Source organism: Panthera pardus, unplaced genomic scaffold (genome assembly GCF_024362965.1).
Source record: "Panthera pardus isolate Hobbes unplaced genomic scaffold, ASM2436296v1 HiC_scaffold_8, whole genome shotgun sequence".
NCBI lineage: Eukaryota > Metazoa > Chordata > Mammalia > Carnivora > Felidae > Panthera > Panthera pardus.
This window is the reverse complement of record NW_026527013.1, coordinates 53,906,765-53,933,965: the sequence shown is the minus strand read 5'-3', so window position 1 is coordinate 53,933,965 and position 27,201 is coordinate 53,906,765. Positions and strand designations below refer to the sequence as shown.

The 27,201-nt window shown below is 38.4% G+C and overlaps 2 protein-coding genes across 5 annotated transcripts in view; one reads left to right on the top strand and one right to left on the bottom strand.

Annotated features, from left to right (window-relative positions):
• The window catches only part of PPARG (peroxisome proliferator activated receptor gamma), a 134,468-nt gene extending 108,092 nt beyond the window's left edge, over positions 1 to 26,376 (bottom strand). Inside the window, exons 1-2 of one of the 4 annotated variants that reach the window (XM_019428123.2) lie at positions 26,290 to 26,376; positions 2,160 to 2,236 (exon numbers count right to left, since the gene is read on the bottom strand). The gene's annotated coding sequence lies outside the window, so the exon portion shown is untranslated. Of the gene's footprint in view, positions 1 to 2,159; positions 2,237 to 25,274; positions 25,367 to 26,289 lie in introns of those variants that run through there. The other 3 variants (XM_019428121.2, XM_019428124.2, XM_019428122.2) reach the window with 3 other exon arrangements.
• LOC109254343 (uncharacterized) lies at positions 25,466 to 26,352 on the top strand. Its single transcript, XM_019428125.2, has 2 exons — positions 25,466 to 25,578; positions 25,772 to 26,352. Exon 2 carries the CDS (start codon positions 25,789 to 25,791, stop codon positions 26,350 to 26,352), a length of 564 nt encoding a protein of 187 aa, XP_019283670.2. The 5' UTR covers positions 25,466 to 25,578; positions 25,772 to 25,788.
• Positions 26,377 to 27,201: the final 825 nt, after the last annotated feature.

Genomic DNA, 27,201 nt, shown 5'->3' with positions numbered 1-27,201 from the left:
CCCAGACATTTAACTTAAAAACGTGATCTTCGGGGCGCCTGGGTGGCGCAGTCGGTTAAGCGTCCGACTTCAGCCAGGTCACGATCTCGCGGTCCGTGAGTTCGAGCCCCGCGTCGGGCTCTGGGCTGATGGCTCGGAGCCTGGAGCCTGTTTCCGATTCTGTGTCTCCCTCTCTCTCTGACCCTCCCCCGTTCATGCTCTGTCTCTCTCTGTCCCAAAAATAAAATAAACGTTGAAAAAAAAAAAAAAATTAAAAAAAAAAAAATGTGATCTTCCCTCATCTTCACCATTCCAATATAAGACTCCTAATTTTAAGTTCTTGTTCAGATGTTGCCTTGGGTAATGAAGATTGGTGGACCAAGAGGTTATTAATGAGATCTAAATGCTTTCACAGTTTGGGTTTGAAAATTCAAATCAGACACTGATTGTCACCAACTAAAAACTTTGCTAAGAGATGGTTCCCGAGAAGGCAGAGCCTTGTGGAATTTTCCCACTCACAGGTCTTCCAGGGGACTGAAAGTAACTGGCTGAAGTATTAAGTGGAAATCAAACTTGTGGAGATGGGGACTGCAGTGTGTATGGACAGGATTAAGAAACACAGCTCAAGGAGTTATCCTTGATGAAAAGAAGGCCCCTGCTTCTCTCTGTTCTAAGATCTGCAAACAAACAGAAACTCACCCTATAAATCAATGAAAATCTACTAAGAATGATTATTTAGGGACTCCAGTGTGACTTTTTTTCAAAGTTTATTTATATATTTTGTGAGAGACGGAGACAGCACGAGTAGGGGAGGGGCAGAAAGAGAGAGAGGGAGAGAGAGAATCCTGAGCAGGCTCCATGCTGCCAGTGCAGAGCCTGATGCAGGGTTCGAACTCATGAAACTCTGAGAGCATGACCTGAGCCGAAACCAAGAGCTGTATACTTAACCAACTGAGCCATCCAGGTGCCCCTCCAGTGTGACTTTTAAAGAACTTTTTATTTTGAAATAATCTGAGGCTTACAGAAAAGTGGCAAAGATAGAGAGCTCCCATGTACATTTCACCTACCTTCCCCTACTGCTAACATATTACAACCACAGTACAGTGATCTAAACTAATAAACTGGGGCACCTGGGTGGCTCAGTTGTTAAGCGCCTGACTTTGGCTCAGGTCACGATCTCATGGCTAGTGGGTTCGAGCCCCATGTTGGGTTCTGCGCTGACAGCTCAGAGCCTGGAGCCTGATTCTGATTCTGTGTCTCCCTCTCTCTCTCTCTCTCTCCACCCTCCCTCTCTCTCTCTCCAAAATAAATAAATATTTCTAAAAAACTAATAAATTAATGTTGTCACAATACTATAAACTACTTTATTTGGACTTCATCAGTTTTCCCACTAATGTCCCTTCTCAGTTCCAGGATCCATTCCAGGACCCCACATAGCATTTAGTTGCCATGTCTTCTTTTTCTCCAGATCTGGGTAGTTCTTCAGTCTTCCTTCTTTTAAACAACTTTGTTGAGGTATAAGTGATATAGAAAAACTGTACATATTTAACTGCACATTTATTTGTTCAATAATCTACCTGTATCAATATGGAATCACATATGTATATTTTATTTGGGGAGCTATAATTCAATAGTATAGCTATTTAGTTGCTCAAATTATTTCAGCTTTGGCCATCTGGAGCTGGAAAATTTTGAGCAATAAAATAAATATCTGTAGTATCATATTTTAACCCCCCAAATAAAATACATGAGTATTGGATATTGAAATTACTTTCTCCTTTGTGAGTAGGGATCATGGTTGCATGGCCTACAGGGAACCAGGCAAGATATTACTTTTTTTTAATCTCAATTTAATTGTAAATATCATAGGAACCTAAAATAATATACTTGTACTGAGACTTATTTCTAAGGATCTAAGTTATTTTTCAACTTCTAGGTCACTCTTCTATCTTTGTTTTGTCTGTGACAAATACATTACTGGGTTCTCCTTCAACTGACTGGTAAATTATATAGTAGAAGGTATTCTGATAGCCAAAATAAAATCCCTCTAAGAAATTTTACAATAAAATACTATGAAGAATTTGCATGTTCTTTTAAAAAAATACTTTAAAAATACCAATTTAATAAGTAAAATAAATTTTAATATGAATTTAGAATAAAATAATAAATTCTGCATTTACCTACCGTGGAAGGGTGACTCTTGTTTGAGAAAATGACCTTCTTGTACACTGTGGCTTAAAGTTGATGTCTTTCAAATCTGAATAATTAAAACAAAAAAAACACAAAACTTTTGATATACATATACTCAAAGTTTTCAGACAACCTATGCTGCCAAAATGTACAAGCACAAATACATTTATTTTCTCTGTTGTATTTCATTCTGAATGTTTGTTTTCCCTTATTTTTATATTCTCTAGAAGTAACCAACAGACTACCAACAGACTCACTGTAAATCACACAGGGCTGGAGAATATTCTTAAAGAGACATGTATTAGATTCATTTCACCTACTTTCCTACTCTGTCACTGATCAGGAGTTAAGGTCCTTTATCTCATTCATCTTTTTTAAAAATTTTTTTAAAGTTTATTTATTTTTGAGAGAGAGAGAGAGAAAGAGAGAGCACACATGAGCAGGGGAGGGGCAGAGAGAGAGAGGGAGACACAGAATCTGAAGCAGGCTCCAGGCTCTGAGCTGTCAGCACAGAGCCCGACGCGGAGCTTGAACTCACAAACTGCGAGATCGTGACCAGAGCCAAAGTCGGATGCCTAACCAACTGAGCCACTCAGGCGCCCCTACTCATTCATCTTTTATGTCAAATTAATAATGACACTTACATTATTGGACAGACTTTAGAAAAACTAGATCTTAAAAGGATTAATAACCTCAAAAGACAGGTGTTTGATAAAGGTTAGAGACAGCAAAGATGCTATTTATTGAAATATAGAACTTCATTTTAGATGGCACATGGCTGTTACATGGTTATAGTAAAATTATAGGCATGTGTCACAATCATTTAGGGACAGAAGATGCAGCACATTCCACGTGGAGATTTTTAAAAGGAAAACCCAGAGAGTAGAGTATTCAAGTAAATGTGCCAAAGGTCTCAGGATTCATATCCCTGGTTCTTATGAAGGGCGCAGGGATTCTAGAATAGCTGTACATTCCATAAAGACAAAATAGCATCTAGTTCCAAAGCCTTATCATCATGGCCTTAAATGCCCCAACATCCAGACCTGATGAACTGCACAGTCTAATCGATACAGAATTCTAAATTTTTTTTTAATTCTACACCTTTGTAAGCTTGGAACTTGCAAAAACTATTCTATTACTTGATACATAACATAAAAATAGTGGATCATGAGTATAAAGTGTTATCCCATTTTGTTATTTCTAACTTGAAATATAAACTATAGCCAATGTATTTTGTTTGTTGCTCTAGCATTATTTAATACTTCTTGTTGGGAACTGAAAATTTCTTAATGTAGACTCAACATTAATAACAACTGTTTGTTTTCAGAATGGGAAATATTCTTCTTTGGAAAAATCTGATTTGTTAGTGTTTCATTTCTGTATGTTTTGTTTTCTGACTGATTACAAACCTATATGAGAGCAATTTACATAAATGCTCTCTGATTTGTTAGTCAAAACCGAAGGAGTACCCACACCAAAACTATTCATTACATATAACATGTATAACACATGAGAAATAACTTTACCTATAATGGGTTACCACTTTGACATTTTTTTACACTTAATTCAACTAAAAATTCAACTGAGGCGCCTGGGTGGCTCAGACGGTTAAGGGTTTGACTTCGGCTCAGGTCACAATCTCACAGTTGGTGGGTTTGAGTCCCGTGTAGGGCTCTGTGCTGACAACTCAGAGGCTGGAACCTGCTTCAGATTCTGTCTCTCTCTCTCTCTCTCTCTCTCTCTCTCTCTCTCTCTCTCTGCCCCCCCCCACTCATATTCTGTTTCTCTCTGTCTCAAAAATAAACATTAAATTTTTTTTTTACAATTCAACTAACTATATGGGGAAAAAAAGGAAAGAATATTAATAAAGAAAAATTTGAAAAAATCTCCATCTGAAAAATTAAAGAATGTTGATTCCAGATTAAGGTAAATCATACTAGCAATGCTTGACACTGGTCTCAATTTCCCTTTGACATATATATGAATTCATAAAGAAGTAGACAAGAACAAAGTAAACTGCCATGTGTTCCTAGCTTGTGGCCCTAAGAGTTGGATCAAAGAGAAAATTGGGCCAGCTCCTGCAGCTTTCAGAGGCAGACAGGTTTCCATAACCTCCCCCAGGAACCCCTCCTATAACTGAGATCAGTAATCTCCTTTCTGAACACATTCAGAATTGCATTGTACCATACACTGAAGGTGTAGTTTCCAAACATAAACTACAGTAGGGAAGAAACAAGATCCATTTGGGGGGTAATGCATACCAAGGATCTTCCACATTCTCCACCTGGTCAGTTAATTACAGATTGGTTTATACTCATTAGATTGTAAATCCTTCTACTCATCCCTATAAACCAGAGAACCAAGACTGTGAAAACAGCAGACAAACCCCTTACATTTCAAGAGAACCCACATTCAATAGGGGCTGTTCATATCTACTCATCCAACTTTTTAGGTTCTACTAAAAATCCTCATGCAGATGTAAATAGATAATAACTTGGGCCAAAGGGCAATTTAATCAGACTAATTTGTCTGAAATGGTATAAACGGCAAAAGCTGACTTTTGAAACAACTTTCAGAAAACAGAAAAATAATTAACAATGAAAACCATCAAAAACTTATCAAAGAATTACTTCCCAAAAAGCTCTGGGACTAGATAATTTTCTAGATTATTTTTTTGTAACTTTCAAGGAAGAGATCATTCATTTTCTTGTGACAAAATTGAATGAATAAAAACATATACAAACTTGTGGTCAAATTACTTTTTCAAAAAGAGCGTAATATTGATATTAAAAGGGTGCCTGGGTAGCTCAGTCAGTTGAGCATCCAACTTCAGCTCAAGTCATGATCTCATGGTCTGTCTGTGGGTTCGAGCCCTGTGTCAGGCTCTGTGCTGATAGCTCAGAGCCTGGAGCGTGCTTCAGATTCTGTGTCTCCCTCTCCCTCTTCTCCTCCCCCACTTGTGTTCTATCAAAAATAAATATTAAATAATTTTTTAAAGAAAAAAAAGTAGTGAAAAACAAAGAGAAAAATACCAGTCCCACTTATTAATACTGATTTAAAATTATAAATAAAATGCTAATGAGCAAATCCAATCATATACTAAAGGAACAAACCACCATAATCAGGTTGGATTTACCTCAGGTAAAGATTTACCATCAGAATATCAATTAAATAACATGTCACAGCACTAGGTCATATTTTAAAAGAAATGAGATGATTATCTCAAACAACGCAAAAAATACTCAATAAAATTCAACATCCATTCTTGACATTGTTCCTTTAGAAAACTAAGAACCTTTAATAATGGGGATATTTATCTCACTCAGACTTACAACCAGTATCATCTTATTTGTGAAATATAATGACATTTCCCAAAATGTGTTCTGTAGGTAGCCCGTTCTTTAAGACTTTCCAACAGAAAAGTTCTACCATAAAAAAATTTGCACGTGTTACTCCTTTTTTTTGGAGATTAACTTATTAATCTCCAAAAGTGCATAAGAATTGAAAAAAAACAGTAATAATCTGCCTTAACTCCTCAAACTTATTTGAACATGTTTCTTCACTTTCTATTATTTCACTTCTCAACCCACTTTGCTACTGACACTTAAGCAAAATTTACAAGTTGTTTCCTTCTTGCTAAATTCATCAGTCTCAATTTTCAATTCTATTTATCCAAAGTTGCTCTGGTGTTTGAAACAAGTGGTTCTCCTTCAGGGAAAAATGCTCTGATTTGCAGTATTTGCCAATTTCGGTGGTATAAATACTTCCACCGTGACTGAGTTCATGCTACCAACATGACGTCACTGAGCATGGAGATGGAAAGAACAGGCGAAGTGACACACGCTATACAGCATTTCTACCATACGGATATAATGAATGTATAATGTATAATGTATACAATGTATAATGTATACATGATTAGGAAGGATCAACAGTGTATAATGATTAGGAAGTGATGCCTGTGGTGTTTATTATGTTTGTTTTTTGTTTTTGTTTTTATTAAAAAATTTTTTAAATTATATATAGAGAGCACAAGCTGGGAAGAGGGGCAGAGGGAGAGAGAGTCCCAAGCAGGCTCTACACTCAGTACACAGCCTGATGGGGGGCTCAATTCCATGACCCTGGGATCATGACCTGAGCCAAAATCAGAGTCAGGTGCTCAACCAACTGAGCCACCCAGGTGCCCCATACCTTTGTTGTGTTTTTTTTTAACATAACTTGTTTAAGAGCAAGTATACACCACTGTATTTTAAATAATGGTTGTGGATAATAACTGGCTTACAAAAATCTTAAAATTTTAACAGCTGACTCTCACAAGCCAGTCTGAGCTGGCTCTAGCACGCTGGTGTTCTATAGTATTTGATATTTGGTCCATCCTTTATCACTGAAACTGTCTCCTTCTTTAGCTGCCTGAAGACCAGTTTCTCCTAGTTCTCATCTGGTCATATGACTACTACTAGGGTGGCTTTTCTTGGTACCTCTTCTTTCTGAGTGTTTCTATTTTATGTGTCCTGAAAGTTCCTTCTTGGCTCACCCTTTTCCATAAACACATCTGCTTGCTTATAGCTCCTCCATCTTTATCTGTAACCACAACTGTTCTCTCAAGAGTTCTAAATTTGTATTTCCAACTTTTTTTTGGACACTGCTACCTGAGATCCTTCAGGAACCTCAAACTCAACACCACCCAAACTAACAATCCATCTTCTCCCTCTAAAGAATGAAAGAAACACAACTCAACTCATAATTGGGCCACTCCTCGTTCCCTGTAAGATTAAAAGGAATTCCATTCTTTACTCAGGTATTTCAAAATATGTTACAGAAGATTCAGTTCATAATCACAAGCCACGCTTCTCATATCCCTTTTCCCTACTTCCCTTCAATTTTTTTCACACACTGCACTCTCCAAAATGTCTCCTTCACCTAAACCCCTCCTCCTCAACATTTTCTCCATTCCCAGCCCAGTAAATCCATAATCTCTCCGTCTTCCTCCCCTTTTCCAGCACTTTAAGATGCCCTCCAGCTTTTCATACCCGGTTCATTTCTACTCATTCTCCAGCAATTCCTCACAAAAACTAGGAAATGACCTTCCTTGCAAGATCAACTTTTCTAAGGGTAAAGGAACAGGGTGTTGTACTATCAAAAGAAAATTCCCTTTGGTGGACTGGGAGGAAACTGAAAGTATATGAACTTACCCAAATGACTAATTTTTATCCCATCAAACCAAATCTTTCACTAAATTCCCCCTAAATGCTGGCTGATTCCATTTACAGTCCAGACTCAAGAAGGGCCAATTATATTCTTCCTTAGACGTTCACAACAGTCATATAAAACTTCCTATTAAATTTGCCTTTTGATCCTGAGATGACAAAAAAAGACTTTTGCGTAAGAGACTCAACAGGTAGAGGAAAATGGAAATGAACAATCTCTTAACAGTGGTTGGTTTTAAGTGATAGTGGAATTACTGAACGTAAGTTACAGATCTGGTGATTTACCTTGTCACAAGTTACAAGAGTAAGTACTTAAAGTTTCTTAGCACTTACAAGACACGCAAACTGATGCAGTGAACCAGAACAACTAAAAGTTTAGGTCTAATCCACAGTTATACCTGAATACAGTTTATATTTGTGTAGATCTAATTGTTAAGTGTGGAATGGTGGTAGTGGTAATGGTGGTGAGAGTGGGAGTGTAGACATCTCATTCTCTAGCAAATTAAATACTGCAAAATTAGGCTGTTTGTTAAAGAATACAAGACAGGGTGGCTGGGTTCAAACTATTTGGGTTCAAATCCTAGTTTTATCACCTGGCAGGCTATTTTTACCTTTCTGTGTTTATTTCTTCATCTGAAAAATAGAGATAACAGTGTGTACTTTCTATGGTTGCTGGAAGAATAAAATGAGATAATGTACGCAACGCTTAAAACAGAGCCTGACACAGAATAAGTACTCAATAAACATTAATTATTACTATCAACAGCTAGATTACTCTTTTGGTGCTTGAGAACAGTCCTTTAGAAGGATAGTTTAGTGACATTTTGGCTAAGGATTTAAGCTGTGGAGTAGACTAAAGGGTAGACTGAATGCAAAGAAAGCATTCTCTAAACATGAACTCATACGGTTACATTTATAAATCAATTATAAACTAAGTTATCCTAGTGACAATATAACTCCAAAAAGTCATGATAGCTACTTAGGATTAGGAAGTAGAATGAGACTGTAGATTGGAAATAAAAAATGACAATTATTTGTTGAGCATCTGATATTTGTTAGCAGTGTTCTGGGCTCTGAGGATAAAGAATGAACAAAACAGACAAATGTTCCAGCTCTTGTGTAATTGCATATATGAAGATGTAATAAAAAACCTAGATCATGAAGGATCATATGATATATCTCATGTAACTGGCATTTGGAAAAAGAGATAAAACTAAGGTTGTTAGAGACAATTAGGAGTTACTTCAACAAGCTACTATGCTTTACCAGGATTTACAAATCAAGGTCTATTGACCCCCTTCTCTCAATATGAAGATCAGTGATTCAAAAAATTTTTATAAAACCAATCAAAATCCATGTGTAAATCTCAGAAAGAGCAACATAAACATTTTGTTCATGCTAAATTCAGGATAAAAAAAATCCATACTTCATCATTTGACAAGTAGATAAAAACACATTTTATTTCCATATTCTAGTTAGAGACCTAACCAAAGACAGACAAGTTAGGAATTGGGAAACAGAGAAAAAAGGAAGAAAGCCATTAGAGGCGAGAAACAGAGAAAGGGGAAAGAAAAAAAAAAAAGGAAAAAAGAGAATATAGGAAATGGCAAAAATGAGGGGGAAATAAGGAGGGTGGGAAAGAGAGGGAATTAGAAGGAGAGCTAGAGCAAGAACTGAGGGGACAGCCAGAGGACCTCAAAAATCCAGATTAGTCACAGGTAATAACTTTTTATGTTTAAGCTCAGCTATTCACTGGCTATAAACATCAGAAACTGTCATCATTGGTATTTTATATATTATACAGAAATTAGAACCCACTAAATTATATAACCACACTGGTATTTTTACACTGATAACTACAGACAAATGCTACCTTCAGAAGACTACCCTGGCTTTTCTCTAAATTCACATTTTCCCTACTTTGGTGCCTATGCTCATACTATTTTTCCATTTGAGATGCTTTGTCCACCATCACCCCACATCCAATGAACAAGACTCATTAAATATTTATTTAGTACCTACTATATACCAGGCACTATTCTAGGCACAATTCAAAATTTTACACATATTTTAATGAAAATGGGTTATTTTAGGAAAATATTCTACTAGAACAAAAATGATTTCTTTCTTCTGCAGTTAACCTTTCTCTTCATTTGATACCATAAGCACCAAAAAAATAACATTCCTTACTTAAAAGCATTCTAGAATCTTCCCCAAAATATAGTGAGGATAACACTCCCATAGGAGTGTAAGTCCTACAGATCCTCCAAAGTGCAATTAATCTGTATTAATTCCAGCTGCTAAATGTTGACAGTACAGTTTTGAAGCTTATAATAACTATGTCAAAATGTTAAATAGCAGGGGTACCTGGGTGGCTCAGTCAGTTAAGTGTCTGACTCTTGATTTCCGCTCAGGTCACGATCTCGCAGTTCATAGGATCAAGCTCCGCCTTGGGCTCTTTGTGGACAGCATGGAGCCTGCTTGGGATTCTCTCTCTCCTTCTCTCTCTGCCCCTCCCCCACTTGCTGTCTCTCTCAAAATAAATAAATAAACATTTTTAAAAAGTTAAGTAAGAGGTGCCTGGGTGGCTCAGTTGGTTGCTCAACTTCGGTCAGGTCAAGATCTCACAACTCGGGTTCGAGCCCCGCGTTGGGCTCTGTGTTGACGGCATGGCCTACTTCAGATTCTGTGTCTCCCTCTCTCTCTGTCCCTCCCCCACTCACACTCTCTCAAAAAAAAATTTAAAAAAAAAATAAAAACAAAAATAATTAAAAAATAAAAAGTTGAATAATAAAAGTAATTTGAAATTTCACCCCCATCAAAATGGAATCCCAAAGACATTCCCAAAATGGGTAGTCATGGCTGATCTTGTTCAACCCAAGCAATATATCACAGGAGGGAGAACGAATGATTTTAAGATCAGCAGCATGACTGTGATTTAGATAACTTGCTTCTGCAGATATAAACATCACTTGGATGAGGAACTTACCACAAATATTAAAGGTGGAATTAAATGATGGGTGAGAAGCCATTAGAACAGTACTTTCTTTAAAAAGAACTGTGGAACTAACTGTACAGATATGCTTAAAATTGAATGTGCATTCAAATTTAGGTAAACATAATTACAAATTCTGATGAAAATGTCTAGATACTTAGTATACACTGGTGTTCCAATACAGTCAACAGCGAAAGAAATATGTTCTATGAAATTAATATTATAGGCTAGGGAATTGCTAGGGAATCACCCTATAAGTCATCCGGTTTATTTGTACTATCAAACAATACGTCTTGACATTTTGCATGAATGTCTCTACTGACATAGTATTCACTTCCTCACAACGCTTCTCCCATCATTGGACAATTGCAGTAATTAGAATCCTTACATTGAGCTGAAGCATGCCTCCTTTTCATTTCTAAAAATCCTTTGACAAAGGGCTATCTAGGATACAGGAAGCTCCGTAAGTCTTGCCTACTGCTATACTCTCAGTGGCTAGCACAATGTGTGACACATAGTAAACATGCCATAAAAATGAGTACATGGCTGATGACTGCCTACAGGACTCAGTCACGAAGTCCAGTCCAGTTGTCCTTTAGGGCTCCAACTCTGAGGTGAAGGAACTTTTCTTTCCAATCCTTGTGGATACTTTTACAAAATGCGAAATTATGTGGTTGAATGTCATGACAATTTAAATGCTTATGCTTCCATTTGCACTTACCTTGTACCAACTCAGAAACTAAGGGTTTATAAGCAGATCAGTCTCATTTTCCCTACCTCTTTGTTCCTACAGGCCCTGCTCATTTTATGTCCAGATGTTGCGATAGCCTCCTGTTTTCCCTGCACCCTACTGCCAAATTAATCTCCTGATTAAATCATCCCACTCCTTTTCTCAAGACCTGGAATCTCACCACTCCTTATAAGATAAAACCCACACTCCTTTGCCTGCATTCCAGACCCTTTCTCATCTGACCTAAAATCTGTATCTCCAACCATATTTCTCCTACTCACATACACGTACTACATCCACTTCAAATGCGTTGATCTCTGCAGAGTTCCCCCCAACCCATGCTTACGCATTATTCTAGGCTTTGTTTTCTTAGGCTGGATATTCCTTTCCCCTCCTTTTAGGCTGCCTCAAACCCTGAACTTTTTTTTTCTTTGTTTTATGGGGAAAAATTCACAGAACACAAAATTAACTATTCTAAAGTGCACAACTCAGTGGTATTATGCACATTCTTCAAGCTGTGCAACCAGCACCTCTATCTAGTTCCAAAACATTTTAATCACCTCAAAAGGAAATCCTGTACCCATTAAGCAGTCACTCCCCCTTCCCCCAGGCCCTGGCAACCACTAATCTGCTTTCTTTCTCTATGGATTTGCCTCTTATGGATATTTCATATTAAAGGAATCATACTTAATTCCCGTGTTTCTTTTTCTGTATATATTTTTTTGTTTTCTCCCCAAAAGGTCACCCTGTCAATCTTTGAATTTTTCAAGTTTGTTTAACCCATCTACATGGTTTTTTCTGGGTACACCCTCCACTCCCCACCGATGTGCCATTTCCTGAACTTTTGTAGCATTTGCTTTCTGTCTTACTTATTTTAGCTCTTAATCATATACTGCTCTGAAGTGTTCGTTACATGTTTCAATTTCACCCCATTTTGATTCATGTGGACTATAAACTCCTCCTTCTAGCAGCTTTGGTGTCTCCCTTTGTGCCTACAACCTACCTGAACATGTGTGCCATCCACAGTTTCCAGCCATACACAAATGAATAACAAAACTAAGGAAACAAATCTGGATCATCAGCAAGAGAAAGCTTCAAATTCATTTCAGTTCATCTTTCTTTTTATCAGGCTCTACCCTCCCAGCCATTTTGCTTCTCTCTCTTGGTATTTCTATCAGGGCCCTTCTTTGCCCTAGTAGGAGGTGAACAGGTGTGGCTACAGAAGGATAATGGCAGGCTGCCCAAGGGTGGAGAGTGCAAATTCCCTGCATTGATCTTTTGCTAAGGGACTCCTACCTTCATTCTATATCCACAGAGGGAAAGCCTGCTGAGAAGAGGGGGTGTACAGAGATGTCACAAGGCCATATAAAAAAAAGGTTCCTCTATTTGCTTTGCTTTTATATGTATATCAATTTCTTTGGTATTTTGATTTGAAGTCACTCATAAACCCATATCTGCCTTGTGAAAGGAGATTAACTGTTAAATAATGACGGTAATACCTGTGATTCATATATGAAATAGCACAGTGATTAAATTATTTTATATACTATAAACAAATCAATAGGCCCAAACTTGATACTCTTTTATCTAATATTTAACAAAATGTTTGAAAAGGATCCTGTTTTATTTTATGCATGAGTAAGAAGTCTTAATGACATTTTAATGTACATTATTATGAGTTTTTCTCCAGCTGTAGTATTAAATAGAATTTGTTACAGTTGCTATTAGAAGCCTCGAAACAAGAATGTAAAACAGTGCTCTGGCCCTTAGGCCATTTAAAACCTGTTTTTCTGACCAGAACAACTAAAAGATCCAACACAGAATGCTGAAGTCTATAATTAACATTTTTCCCCCTTTTCATATCCCATTTTGCCCGATTTACAACAAGTAAAATGGATCTCTCTTCTGGCATTAATTTCAAATCATTATTTATCATCAAAAAATGTTAAATACAATAAAGAGTAATTTAGGGAATTCCTTAAATATGTAGAGAAGACTAGCACTGAGAATCCGATACAAGTGATATGAAAAAACCTGTCCTCAAAATCAGATCGAGTTTAAAAATATTTTTAAAGTACTTAGAATGTACCCAGCCTCTCTGTGCTACAGGCTGTGAATTAGGGAAATCAAATCAAATTTAGAAGAATTCATAAAGTACTTCTAATGCACTCAGTCCCCAAGCTACAGGCTGTGAATTAGGGAAATCAAATCAAGTTTAGAAGTATTTATAAAGCACTTATCATTGCCAGTCCCCTGTGCTATAGGCTGTGAATTAGGGAAATCAAATCAAGTTTAGAATTTTTATAAAGTACTGATAATATACCCAGTTCCCTATGCTATAGGCTGTGAATTAGGGAAGGTATGCAGTACATATATATGTAAGAGGAATAAGAACTACAACATTCATTTCTATCCTCTATGAATTAACAATTTTTCTTGGTACACAGAATTTGTACATAAAAATTGTAAGAGGGGCACCTGGGTGGCTCAGTCGGTTAAGCGTCCGACTTCGGCTCAGGTCATGATCTCATGGTTCATGAGCTTGAGCCCTGTGTCAGGCTTTGTGCTGACAGCTCAGAGCCTAGAGCCTGCTTCAGACTCTGTGTCTTCCTGTCTCTCTCTGCCTCTCCCTCACTTGTGCTCTATCTCTCTCTCTCTCTTAAAAATAAACAAACATTTAAAAAAATATATGTAAAAAAAATTGTAAGACATGACAGCAAAGAATCAGCAAATATAAATGTGTAATACAAAATATGGGATGCATTAAATTACATTTCAGAGTAGATCTGGCTTCTAATTGTTTTCCTTCAGCTAAGATGAAAATTAGCTTGCATTTCCTGAATTCAAAAGCTGGTGGCCAGTGTAAATATTTTACATACCTTGCATGACAAAGGACATCAACCTGACGTTTTAAAACGTAATGTGCTTAATAGAGACAAATTAATCGTGTGTATGTATCGTACTTTGCTAGGATTAAAGATTGTTCCAGCAGACACAGAGAAATACACAGCATGAATCATGTGCACAACCTAAAAATGTCTTAGATTTTCTCGGCTTTTACTGTACTGTGGTTATATGCCTCCCTGGTGCTAGATGCTGGTTCACCTACCCAGCATGATATGCTCTCCAGACTAAGAAGTACTAGTTCACTGTCTCTAAGGCCATGTTTTCAGATGGGCAGATTTTATTTCCTATGTAAGGATATCTAGTGTTGAAAAGCAAGTGGTCAGTCACTCATTAAATGTTTGTGGAGTTTGTGGAATTGAATAAACTGCAGTGAAATCTGTAAAATTTGAGAGTTTCGATTATATCTGAACTATATTGCACTCTATTTTGCCATGGCAGCCTATATATGAATGGATTAATTCTATTTAACTTCACATAAGCTCCTTCAAAATGTATTTTCCTTATCATTTTTCCCCAAAAGTGTCATGTTGTTCACAACTTATGTTTAAGTGGTTAATAAGATATTTTCTGTCAATGTAACATCAGAACCAAAATGACAGACAATTTATATGTGAGTATAGCAATTGGAAATAGCTATAATAAATCATCTGACCAAAGGATAGTCATTTCAAACAGTATCTGGGTTTCCGTTTGCTCAAATATTATAGTCTAGATATATAAAAGTTCTTTATTGGTTTTTTTTTAACGTTTATTTCTATTTTTGAGACAGAGACAGAGCATGAACGGGGGAGGGTCAGAGAGAGAGGGAGACACAGAATCTGAAACAGGCTCCAGGCTCTGAGCTGTCAGCACAGAACCCCACATGGGGCTTGAACTCACAGACCACGAGATCATGACCTGAGCTGAAGTCAGACGTTTAACCGACTGAGCCACCCAGGTGCCCGCTTTACTGGCTTTTAAAGAAAAGTAGCTAGGGGTGCCTGGGTGGCTCAGTCGGTTAAGCGTCCAACTTGGTGTCAGGTCACCATCTTGCTGTTCACGAGTTTGGGCTCTGTGCTGACAGCTCAGAACCTGGAACCTGCTTCAGATGCTGTGTCTCCCTCTCTCTCTGCCCATCCCTGCTCACGCTCTCTGTCTCTCAAAACTGAATAAACATTTAAAAAAAAATTAAAGAAAAGTAGCTAACTTTATTTCCTGGGGGTGGGGGGGATTTTAAAAAATATTTTAATGGGATAGTCCCAGTGAACTTTGTTTTACATTTCTATTAAGTATAAATAATTTTTTGTAAGTAATTAGGTTACAAATTCACTTGTATAATTCACCCCTTAAATATTTTCACTGTGAGAGGTGCCTGGGTGGCTCAGTTAGTTAAGTGTCTGACTCTTGATTTCGGCTCAACTTATCAGGTCATCATCTCAGGTTTGGTTTCTGAGTTCGAGCCCCGTGTTGGGGCTCTGCGCTGACAGTCTGAGGTCGGCTTGGGATTCTGTGTCTCTCTCTGCCCCTCCCCCACTTGCACACAAGCACTTTTTCCTCGCCCTCAAAATAAATAAATAAAAATTTAAAAGTATACATATATATATGTATATATATATATATATATATATATATTCACTGTGAGAACATTTAAAATAAATCTTTTGCAAAGTGAATAATCACCTTGTCATTTGGATTTTCAATAACAGTAGTACCCTATTAACAAAGGGTGCATTCTACCTTCTTTGTTAATAAATTTATTACTGAGAAGACAGAAAGTAATGCAATAATACATTATTCATAGTATATAATACATACATATGAACTAAAATAATATAGTAATAAGGGACCCAGGAAAAATATTCAAGGACACAGGTTTTCCCCTACTTCATACGCAACTCAAAGACAGCTGTCTGACTCCATGTTGGTCTAGCAATGCTGCCTACTCACAGGACATGGGCCAACCTGTGGCTTCTCTAGATACCACCTCTCCCACTACTGTTCTTGTTAAATCTAGTTGACAATAATCATAAACCCTAGGAGAGATGGAAATTGTTAGTCTTGTTCATTGCTTTATCCTTCTTCTCTAAAACAGCTCCTGGCAGAAAGGAGGAGCTCAATAGATATTTGTTGAATAAATAAATCTTCGTTAAAAAGGAACTTCTTCTCAGTCAATCTGTCCTTCGAGGTATCATCACATGAAGTTTGTGTTAACCACAAACAAACTCTAAGCGCTATAAACTGAATTTTGTTAGCTGAAGTTTGCCTTGTATTAAGGACTAAATTATCAGAAACGAGGGAGACAGAAAGAAGAGAGAAATATTCAATATTCCTGATACAAAATTTATAAAAGCTTTTACAACTGTTTTCATTTAGATAAAGGTTATTCTAAAGACATCAAGCTGGGGCGCCTGGGTGGGCCAGTTGGTTAAGTGTCCGACTTCGGCTCAGGTCATGATCTCGCGGTCTGTGAGCTCTAGCCCCGCGTCGGGCTCTGTACTGACAGCTTAGAGCCTGGAGCCTGTTTCAGATTCTGTGTCTCCCTCTCTCTCTGACCCTCCCCCATTCATGCTGTGTCTCTCTCTGTCTCAAAAATAAATAAACGTTAAAAAATTTTAAAAAAAAAAGACATCAAGCTGATATAAACTCAAAAGAGGTTCCAAAGAAAGTGACAAGAAAAATGTAACCTGTAATCTGGTTCAAAGGCAAAACCACTTAATTTTCCCTTTAGGATTTCTAGAACAATGCAACAGAAAAAAGGAAAAATGAGTTAATTCAAAGGCTATTGCTCTGGCCTGTTGTATGCACATATACTTGTATGTATATTATATATTGCTCTATGTTTATTTATATATTATATTAAATACACATTACATATATAATATACTAAAACTATACCTTTTAGGGATACCTGGGTTGCTCAGTTGGTTGAGCATCCAACTTCAGCTCAGGTCATGATCTCATGGGTCATGGGTTTAGGCCCCATGTCAGGCTCTGTGCAGACAGCTCAGAGCCTGGAGCCTGCTTCAGATTCTGTGTCTCCCTCTCTCTCTGCCCCTCTCCACCCCCTCTCTCTCAAAAATAAATAAACATTAGAAATTTGAAAAATAAATAAAAAATAAAAGCTCTGTTTGTCAGTGTATGCTAAAGATCAAATAGGGAACATAAATATAAACCAAATCAAATCTTACGTATGGCTGAGAAAATTAAGAGGCTGTAACAGAGATGGGATATTTTTCTCCTTTCAAATAGAGGCTAGTCAAGCAAAGACTACAGAGGAGACCAAAATGTGGAATAAAAGTAAGTATGAAATAAAACTGGATATAACCAAAAAGAATTCATGTGGTGTCTTACCATTATCTTCACTGGCTTTCAAGGAATAAAATAGGTAGAGGATTCTCAATGTTTGATTTGCTCTTTCCCTTGATTTTTAGTGATAAGAGTTACAGGCATACTAAAAAACAGAAAAGCTATAAATGTATTCTTTTAGTTACAGATGTAATTTTATATTACTGGCTAAACTTTGGAAAAGAGGGAAAAATATAAACAATTTTAAAACCCTCACTATTTAACATAACTGTCATAATTTTTGTATATTCCTTCCCTTCCAGACTTTTTCATACACATACATTTATATAAGGTTGTAATCAATAGTGCAAATACATTTTATGCTACTTTCAATATTTTTCAGATTTGTTATCATTTTCTAAATTGTCATTGATGAGTGTGTAACATTCTACCTACTGATTACACCATAATTTACTTAACTGTTTCCCTGCTATTGAATAAGTTACTTCTAAGTGTTGGTCCCTATAACAATGCTTTTATGAAAGTCTCTGTGTATATTTTTTTTCCTATATCCTGCATATCTTCGGGAAATGTTCCATAAGTATGAGTACAGCATCCCAGTGTTTGATACACTGCCTGGTCTCTTTCTAAGCAGCCGGAACTCAATCATAGTGACATCAGAAATACATAAAAGTACAAGTTTCTTCAATTCCAGAACCAAAAATTTTAGAATTAAAAAAAAGTATCATCAATAATCACTAGGAAGGGTACACAGATGTTCTACTATTATTAAACTGGAATTGAGGCGTACAAATCCATTATCTTGTAAGTCTGTTTAATGTGAAACCTCTGGGGGTGAATCATCCCCAGTGAGCTTATAAAACCAAGTCCTGAAGTTGCAGTATTTGAACTTGGAGACTCAGGATTCCTGACGACCATTCTAAGGTAAGAGGAACCAGTAACACTCAGACTATGAAGTGAGCCGGCTAGTCTCTCTTGACACAAGCTTACTGACAACACTGAGCTTCTTTAAGTAATACAATGCCAAGCCAATGGAGTTAATTTTACAGGATGATCCCAAGAGAGTCTATCATGGGGAGACTGCAGCAATGAACTTAACTATAGCAAGGGTAAGGCCCACTAAAAATAATCTAAACTAAGTGCACTCATCAGTGTAGGTCCAGGCCATCTCATGGGATGCAGGAGAAGGGGGGTTCCAAAAACAGTATCTATCAGAATTCTTTTGGAGAGTCTGTTAAAACATATCCCCAGAGTTTCTCTGACTCAGTAGGTTTGGGTGTGGCCCTAGAATTTGCATTTCTACCAAGTTCCCAGATGATGCCGATGCTGCTGGTCCAAGGACCACACTTGAGAACCACCACCTTGGACGATTTCTTCATTCTTTTTAAAACATTTATTGAGTGCCTACTAAGTATGGTGCTATATGCTGGAGTTAGGAAGATGAATAAAACCCAGTCAGTACCTACTTCAAGTAACTGATAATCTATATTTTTGTAGACATTGTACTGCTCTAGTCCTATATGCCAACAAATTTGGACCTCACTGAAAACAAAGCTTAAAAATATATTATACTGCTTTTAAATAAAGCCAGGATGTTTTTAATTAGTTCCAAATGCTTTAGGAAAACATGTAGTAATCCTACATTGGCAAATGTCTGAGTATTTTCTTCACTCTTCTGGATTTTACCGACATGTGCAAATAATTTGTTAAAGTATCTTCTTCATTTACATATATACCATTCATACATTTGTTCTCTTTCACAAACTGTATCCACTACATAAAACAAGTGACAGAATTTATCTAAACACTTTTCCACATGCAATCAAAAACTTGTTTACACAGGTAATTATCCACTGACAGAAAAGAATGACATTTAGCAAGGTAGGACTTTGGGATTCTCTGCTTTAGATTCAGACTTCCACAACACTGGAAAAAGTGAATGGCAAGTAAACAATTTGCATGAGGGTGGCCCAAACCTAACTGTTAAATACTACTGTCAGCTGATTCACAGAATTAATGAACTTGCTTTTGACATGGCTACTAAGCTTCTATCTCTAACAGAGATGTGTTGGCTTGCCATAACTACTGTTGGCAAAAAATAAAAATAAAAAATAAAGCATGTATTAAGTTGTATGATCTGTGGATCTGCAAAAGCATTAAGTATTATTTATACTTCAGTACATTATTTTCTAGTGTGATTGAAAGGTTCGCCTCATTTCAATCTATTAAGAAGCTACTTTAAAAGTCTGGAAGAACTAACTCATGGAGACACTAGATAATTCATCTAACATCGTAGTGAAAATAAAAAGACATAATGAGATATAATATTCAGATACTTGATTACCGTAACTCATAACCTTAATTTTGATTACATTTCCTAGGAAAGTTGATGTTGGAGAATAACAACTTGTTTTCTTTGAGGGGAAAAAATGGTTTAAGGAAGACTTGTATTGATTTTTCAGAGAAAAATAAAGGCATGTATGAGAAAATATATCCTTTCCGATCACTGCTATTTCCAATGGTTACTTTCCTATTCGTTTCAAAGAGGCTGGTTTATGGAGAAACTGGAACATGAATCACCTTAATTTTATTTTTCCTCCTCCAGATCACCTCTTTCAAACTCCCACGCATGTTATCTATTCCCTAAAGGCCTTGTTTTCAGGTAGCAAGGAAACTAGGAACTAAGCTCTCAAATTTTTGCTGACAGTGATTTAAAGAACCAACCCTGCTAGGAATATTGGCATTTTGAAAGTGGACTTCAAACTTTCAAATGACAAATACAGTTTGAGAGGTGAAATGCCAGCTAGTGGGGTGGGGTCAAAGTTAAGGGGTTCTTCCTAGCACTTCATCATTGTACTCAGAGAGTTTGACAGGTCTGTTTCCCCACTGGCTTCCTTATAAAGGAAAATTTATTTCTTAAACATACAGGATAAGAATATTCTCTTTCCAGTCACTTTCCCAGATTCCCTCCTGAAGCAACTTACAGAGCCAGAGAGAACAGCACTGCTAGGTGGCAATTTCAGAATTTAAAGATATATATATTTAATTTTAAGGCTTATTTATTTTTGAGAGAAAGAGACAGAGTGGTAACAGGGAAGGGGCAGAGAGAGAGGGAGACACAGAATCCAAAGCAGGCTCCAGGCTCTGAGCTGTCAGCACAGAGCCCAATGAGAGCTCTAACTAGAGAACAGTGAGATCATGACCTGAGCTGAAGTCTGATGCTTAACTGACTGAGCCACCGGGGGCCCCCAGAGACATTTTAAAATTCTGTGATGTCACTGAGGAGCACGGTAAATTCTTAGAAACCAACCTTGTATTTGAGGTCTATGCACGGTAACTGCAATCTGCTGATTGTGGGAGTTGACCATACACAGATCTCTTACACTCCTACTCAGGGTATTTCCCTATTTTTCTACCTCCCTCCTATCTCCCTTCTCCTTATCTGTGGTAAACTGTGAAGGAATTCACACCCCAGGTTTATGCTAATATGAACTCTTGCCAGAAGGTCAGAAAATCTGTTTCAGTAAGTTTTATCCACATTGTTAACTCTCCTAGATGAGTTCACAAATGAAAGCGTTTTTTAAGAAATAGTGAATCAGTCAAACTAGCAATGAATTTATTATCTAAAATCAATGAAGTAGAATGTCTCCTAAACAGATAATCAAATTGAACTAAACCATTATGTGATCTAGTTTAAAACCTGACCATGAAGTTTTAAATTTCAATTTTAATTGATTTGTGTTGCATGAATTGATCATTTCATATTTTCCCTTTATATCTGAGAAATCACAGTAGGGAAAGGAGACTCATCGCACCGTGTCGCAAAAAAGATCTTCAAGTTGAGAACGGCCTAGTCACTGAAATAGCTGAAGGTACAGCAATGACTCTGAGAAAGCCCAAACGGAAGAGAGTGGAAGTGAATATTGCTCCTCCTCCCCAACCCGAAGAGGAAGCCACAGGAAAAGGAACACTCACCTACAGGCACAGGCCTAAGCTTTCTTTGCCCTCTGTCTCCCTAACCCTTTAATTATATTCCTACATGGGCTCTGTAGCTCCATATTCCCGGAACAGAATGGGCTTCAGACCTGGAATCAAGTCTCTTACTTTCTTGCAGAGGAGACACTTCACAACAAGACGTATTTAACAATTCATAAGCAGAATTTAAAATTTATTATTTGGGGGTGCCTGGGTGGCTCAGTTGGTTGGGCATCCAATTTTGGCTTAGGTCATGATTTCAGGGTTCGTGAGTTCAAGCCCTGCATCGGGCTCTGTGCTGACAGCTCAGAGCCTCGAGCCTGCTTGAGGCTTCCTCTCTCTCTGCCCCTCCACCGCTTGTGTGCTCACTCTCTCTGAAAAATAAACACTAAAAAATATTTTAATTTATTATTTGGATGATGCATGGTTTTCTAATTACTCCCTACTAGTAAAATGGTGGGCTATTAGGAGGCATACTCACTTTTAAGCTTCTAAAAGCCAATTTTTGGTTATAGCTTGTCAGAAAAAGACCCAATTCTTACAACAAGTACAAGTCACTTTTAGTCTTTTAGTCGGAGATAAAAACCTGTCTTTTGATTTGAAGGTTCACAGGCCTCATTATACAATAAACCTGCTCCTGGATAACATACGTTAAATACTCACAGAGTATACCATAAAAATATGTAAAGAATAGAACTTATCAAATAAAAGCACAATCTGCACCTAGATGGCATTAGATACACAATGTTGACACAAGAGGATCCACGTTGTGTCTACACAGGACTCACAAATATAATGTAATAAAACAAAAAAATTATTTGTCTGATTTTTTATTGAAAATCATCAAGAATAGGAAATAAAATTTAAAATTGAAGAGTGATGAAATATTTCCAGAAACATTTTATAAATTGATTACCACATGGTAAGTATTATCTTTAGCTCATTCTTAACAATGATCTCAAAATTAATACTAGGGTGAATTATTAGCATTTGTAGAAGAGTTAGCTATATGATGTGGATAACCATGAAGTTTCTCTTTAAAATATCTGCTCAGTTAAATTCAGGACAAGGTCATATCATTTAAGATACACAGGTTTTACGATAAAGTCTTAAAATCATACCAAAAAAAAAAAAAACCCAAAAAACAAAAAACAAAAGCATAGAAAAATAACTGCAATACTTTCCCATTTCATAGACGAGGAAATGCAGAGTTAGAAAGGATAAGTGATCAATGGCCATTACCACCCTGCTTGTGCTGGAGCTCATCTGATATCAGAAGCAAAGCAGGGTCAGGCCTGCTTAGTAATCAGATAGGAGAAAGAACAAGTGACTTGCCCCGTTGTAATAACTTAAACTGTGAAAAATGTAAACATTCATGTTCTGGGTTAAATATTCAGTATTAAAATGTTAATATGTATTGATTGTTAAAGAAAAATATTTCTTGGTATATAAACATTCAAAAAAATAAATAAGCACATACTCTTATTGGTGATAGCTTTTGTCTTAACATCTAAAAAGCTATCTCCAAAATATGGTCTATTGTATTTGAATCTATTTCCTTCCAAGAGCCAACTTAAGTAATTAAGGTAAATAAAAATAAAACGTGACATTTTCATTAACTTAGTTCTAAAACATATGCCATATAACTTCTCAAAATCTACCTCCGTATTGTGGTAAAATACAAATACTAAATGAGAAACTCCATGAAGATTTCAAATAATCTTCAACTTAAAAATTTTATCTAGAATGTTATGACATGTATAATATGTGGGGGCTGTCTATGCTTGCAGGATGGTTATTCACAAATCTTACTGTACTTTGGTGGAGTCAAATTAGATCAGTTTCAAAGGATTCTGTAAGCACTTTTTGTTGCTTTTAGGCCTCAACTATCTACCCTAATATCAAGATTTGCTAGGAAAAATAAGAAAAGCAACTTAAAAATTCAGTTTAACTGTTTTCAAGAATGGGGAGCGTATGTTTACATTTACAGATTGGTGACTTAAATCAAGTTTTTTTGATTAGCGATTTTTAAAAAAATCCTCTACAACTGGTATTTATTTAGTGGAAACAGAGGAGACCAAAAACTTCTTCTAGTACATTTACTATACCTTTGGACATATATTTCCAAGTTCAAGCGACAATGAATTTAGTGGGACACCCACAAATCAGAATGATGACATTTTCTGTGTTATCCATTAGCAGATCGATCGATCGATCGATCGATCCTATCAAAGAAGTAAAAGTATGGGCCAGGATTTATAAGAGAATTTGTGAAGTATTACTTTAACATTTTTTCCCTACTTTATGAAAGTCTTGTCATTAGCAACCGTTTTACAATTTGAAAACTAAATGAAGTGTATTAATACTTGTGTATGTTTTCACAGCATTGCCTTTCACACAGCTTTCACATGCATAATTATCTTAATAATTAAGGTTCATGGCAAACATCTTATTTTCAGAGAATTACAGAAGAGAGAAAAATAAGTATTTGTTTACAGTTCTGTAACTTACTAACTAAAAGCAATTAGCCGTGATCAGTAATGCATTTCTAATTCATACGCCTAAAGTCAGGCTTTGTCTCCCATATAAAATTTAAATGTCATAGGGATTTTGAAATTAATAGCAAATTTTAAAAACTGATATAGTTTTTAAAATGTAATTCTGAAATATACGAAGAAATGAATATTAAGGAAATTTGTCCCTTGAAAGAAAAGTGTATTCAATTATTAAAAACACCAATCACAAAAATATATCAAAGTATTTTAAGTTCAATAAAGAATACGATGCTGGCAGACATATATGTTTTACTTTTTAAAATTATATTCTTATAATTTAAAAGAATGAAAAACAATGTCCAAAAATCTTAGCCAAGAATTCTCCAGACCTTCAGCATTCATCAATGCCATGCTTTTATAGTAGTTATTGTAAAGACTAGAAACAAACTTTTAAATATGAAAAAGAATTTTGGTTTAAAAATGAAAACAACACATTTCTCCCCTTCAATGAGTTGTAGAAGATTAAAATGGTCACAAGGTGATTCTAAGATGCTTTAAGTTATAATTATCAGCAAGTGAACATATATAACTTAAATAACGGAGAAAAACCACGTGGAGTACAGAGTAAGGCAAAATAGATGGTTTTGTAACAAGCTTCATTTTTTGGCTAACATAACGTTAGTTTTAAATTTTCATATATCACTATGGCAACGTATTAGCCACAGAATGCATCTGTGCACCTGACAACAGACAACACAAAAATTATGTTAAAACTTGAACAGGTTCTCTTGAAACGTCACTCCTAACGCTAACTGGTAACATGGGTAAGTGTCTTCCACAAAACAATCATAAGAGTGTGAAGTATTTCTTTAAAAGAGAAGCCCCAGGGAATGTCTATGTCAGTCTCTATACCAGAAGGGTTTCCTAAATCATCTAACACCATCCGTTTGGTTCTGCTCTCAGTTAGTGATTGATCATTTAGCTATAGACAGAAGACTGCCACAGAACATCTGAGATATGTGGAAGAAGATGATACCTGGGTCCTTTTAAAGAATAAGTTATTCACTCTTCTCTCAACAACTCTGCTTACAATTTGTTTCATGAATGATAAAAACAGTTGACATTAAAATAATGCACTTCAAAATAAGGAGACTTCTCCAGGAATTGGGTTCCTAACAACTCAGTTCAGCATCTTGCTTGGTTTTGTTTTCAGATGATGATTTAAACAAAATTAATTTTACACTTCATCCCCCAATCTTAAAAGGAAAAGAAGAAAAACTTCAGCTTCTTCATGGCAGATTACTATTATTTGACTTTATTCCTCTAAAATAGAAACTGTCTTCCCAAGAAAATAGTGAATTATCCTTAGACTCAAGTGAATTAGATTCTTATGTTAAAACAACAGCACAGCCAAATAATCACTATATAGTATAATCGTCACCAACATCACCTTGCAAATTCTGGGTACATCAACACATTTCGCAAAATGCAATTAGAGTGAGGCGACTCACCTAAGCAACGGAAGCTAACAAGAAGAATTTAGAAATGCAGCCTTCTGATCCCCAGCAGAGGTAAAGGCCCCTTCTTTACCTAACAACTGATCTTATATAAAAGCAGCAAATAGGTTACTCCCAGTTTCTGCCTCCTTACCTTAGGCTCCTCCCCAAATACCAAAGCATACAGTACCACAACTACACACCCACTTTGCAACCCCTGCACTGAGGGACCAGCGCTTTTTAAGTTACCTGCCTCTCCCAACCTCAGAGTACACAGAGCGGGCGCTGAGGCTCGGCAAGTGTAGGAGCCCCCAACCGGGTAATTTCACCTTTCCCAACGCGGGGGTGGGGCGGGGGACGCACGCATTCTCCATCCCCCTGCGACCCTAGGGAGTCTGGCCAACATCCCAGCCCCTCCACTCGGCTCACGGCCTGCACAGCGCTCAAGGGCGCCGGGATGGGGTGACCCCAAGGGTGCCCCTCGCTCAACTGTCACCGCGCCCCCCACACAGTGACCGCCGCCTGGGCTATGGGGACTGAGCAGGAGACTCCACGGCCGAGGGACGGACACGCATCGGAGCCCGCGCTTCGGTCCCAAAGTTCGCCTCGAGCGCCTCCTGGACGCCCGCGCACCTCCGCCAGGGGCTCGGAGGTCCCCGGTTCTCTCGGACCGCGACCCAGGCGCTTCCTCGAGGGGGCCTGTCCCGGGAGCGCGGGACGCACGGCTGGCGTCTCCCGGTGCGCGGCCGCCGCTCCGTGTGGGGCGTCTCGCGTGCAGCCCGTGCCCTCCCCCGCCTGGAGGGCTCTTTCTGCGCCCGGACTTCTCAGCGCGCGCGCCAAGACCCTCGCCCGGGACCTGCCCGCTCCCGTCCCCTCAGACTCGACGCCGCAGCCCGGTCCCCTCAGCCCCACGGCCCCGCAGCCCCGGCCCTCCTCGGGCCCCGACCCTTCGGCGCTTCCCCGCCCTCCGGACTCCCCCTCGACCCGCGGCCCCGCCGCCCCCAGCGCCGCCGCGCACCCGGACACTGACCTGCGGCGGCACCCCGCTCCGGCGTCCCGGCGGCCGACCCGAGCGCCCCAGGCGGCGGCTTAGGCGCGGGCGCGGGCTCGGGCTCAGAGTGCGGTCGGCCCCGCCTGCCCGAGGCCGAGCCGGGCCGGGCCGGGGGCGGGCGCCGCGCGGCGCGGGGGCGGGCGCGGGGGCGGAGAGCACGCGGCGCGGGGCGCCAGCCGCCCGGCGCACAGTAGGGCCCCTGGCCGTGCAGGCTGCCTTGGCGCGCGCCCACTCGGCTCGGCCTCGTTTGTTCCTCACAACCACCGCTGGGAGGCGGCTCAGAAATGGTCCCATTTTACAGAGCGGGCGTTCGAACACAGCTCAGATAGGGACCCGTAGGGCCACGTCTGGGAAGAGCACGAAGTGCGGGTTCCGGAGCCCGCCTTCCATCTCCAGGCCGGTGTGTCTCACCCTTCGCACTGTGGTCTGCGAGGCTTCTTTCTTACAAGTTGTTATTTTTAATGACATTCTTAAAAAAGAAGTTAAGTCGTGTTGAGGATCACCGTTGGGCCGTTTAGCTGACGGCCCAGTGGTCCTGCACGCTTTCAGTGCACCCCTTTTGCATTTGTACTTCACGCCGGTGTCCATTAGTCCTTTAAAGTGACAGAGTTTTGGTTTTAATCATTAAAAGCATTTCTTAAACTCATTAACATAATTTCTTGAATTCTTCAGTGGTGTTTCCTCCACTGAGGGCCTGGGACACATGGTGGGGGTGGGGCAGGACGTGGGGCGTGGGACTTAAGTTTGAGAAGCAGTTTAGGGCACTCTGCCTTGTAAATGTACTAGGTAGACTGTGGGCGGCTTCTTCTGCAGCTCTCTCCACGACCACCCCTCCAGAGGGGTTAACAGATGCCCAGTAAGAAAGCTTCTGGTCTTGTGGACTTGAGGCCT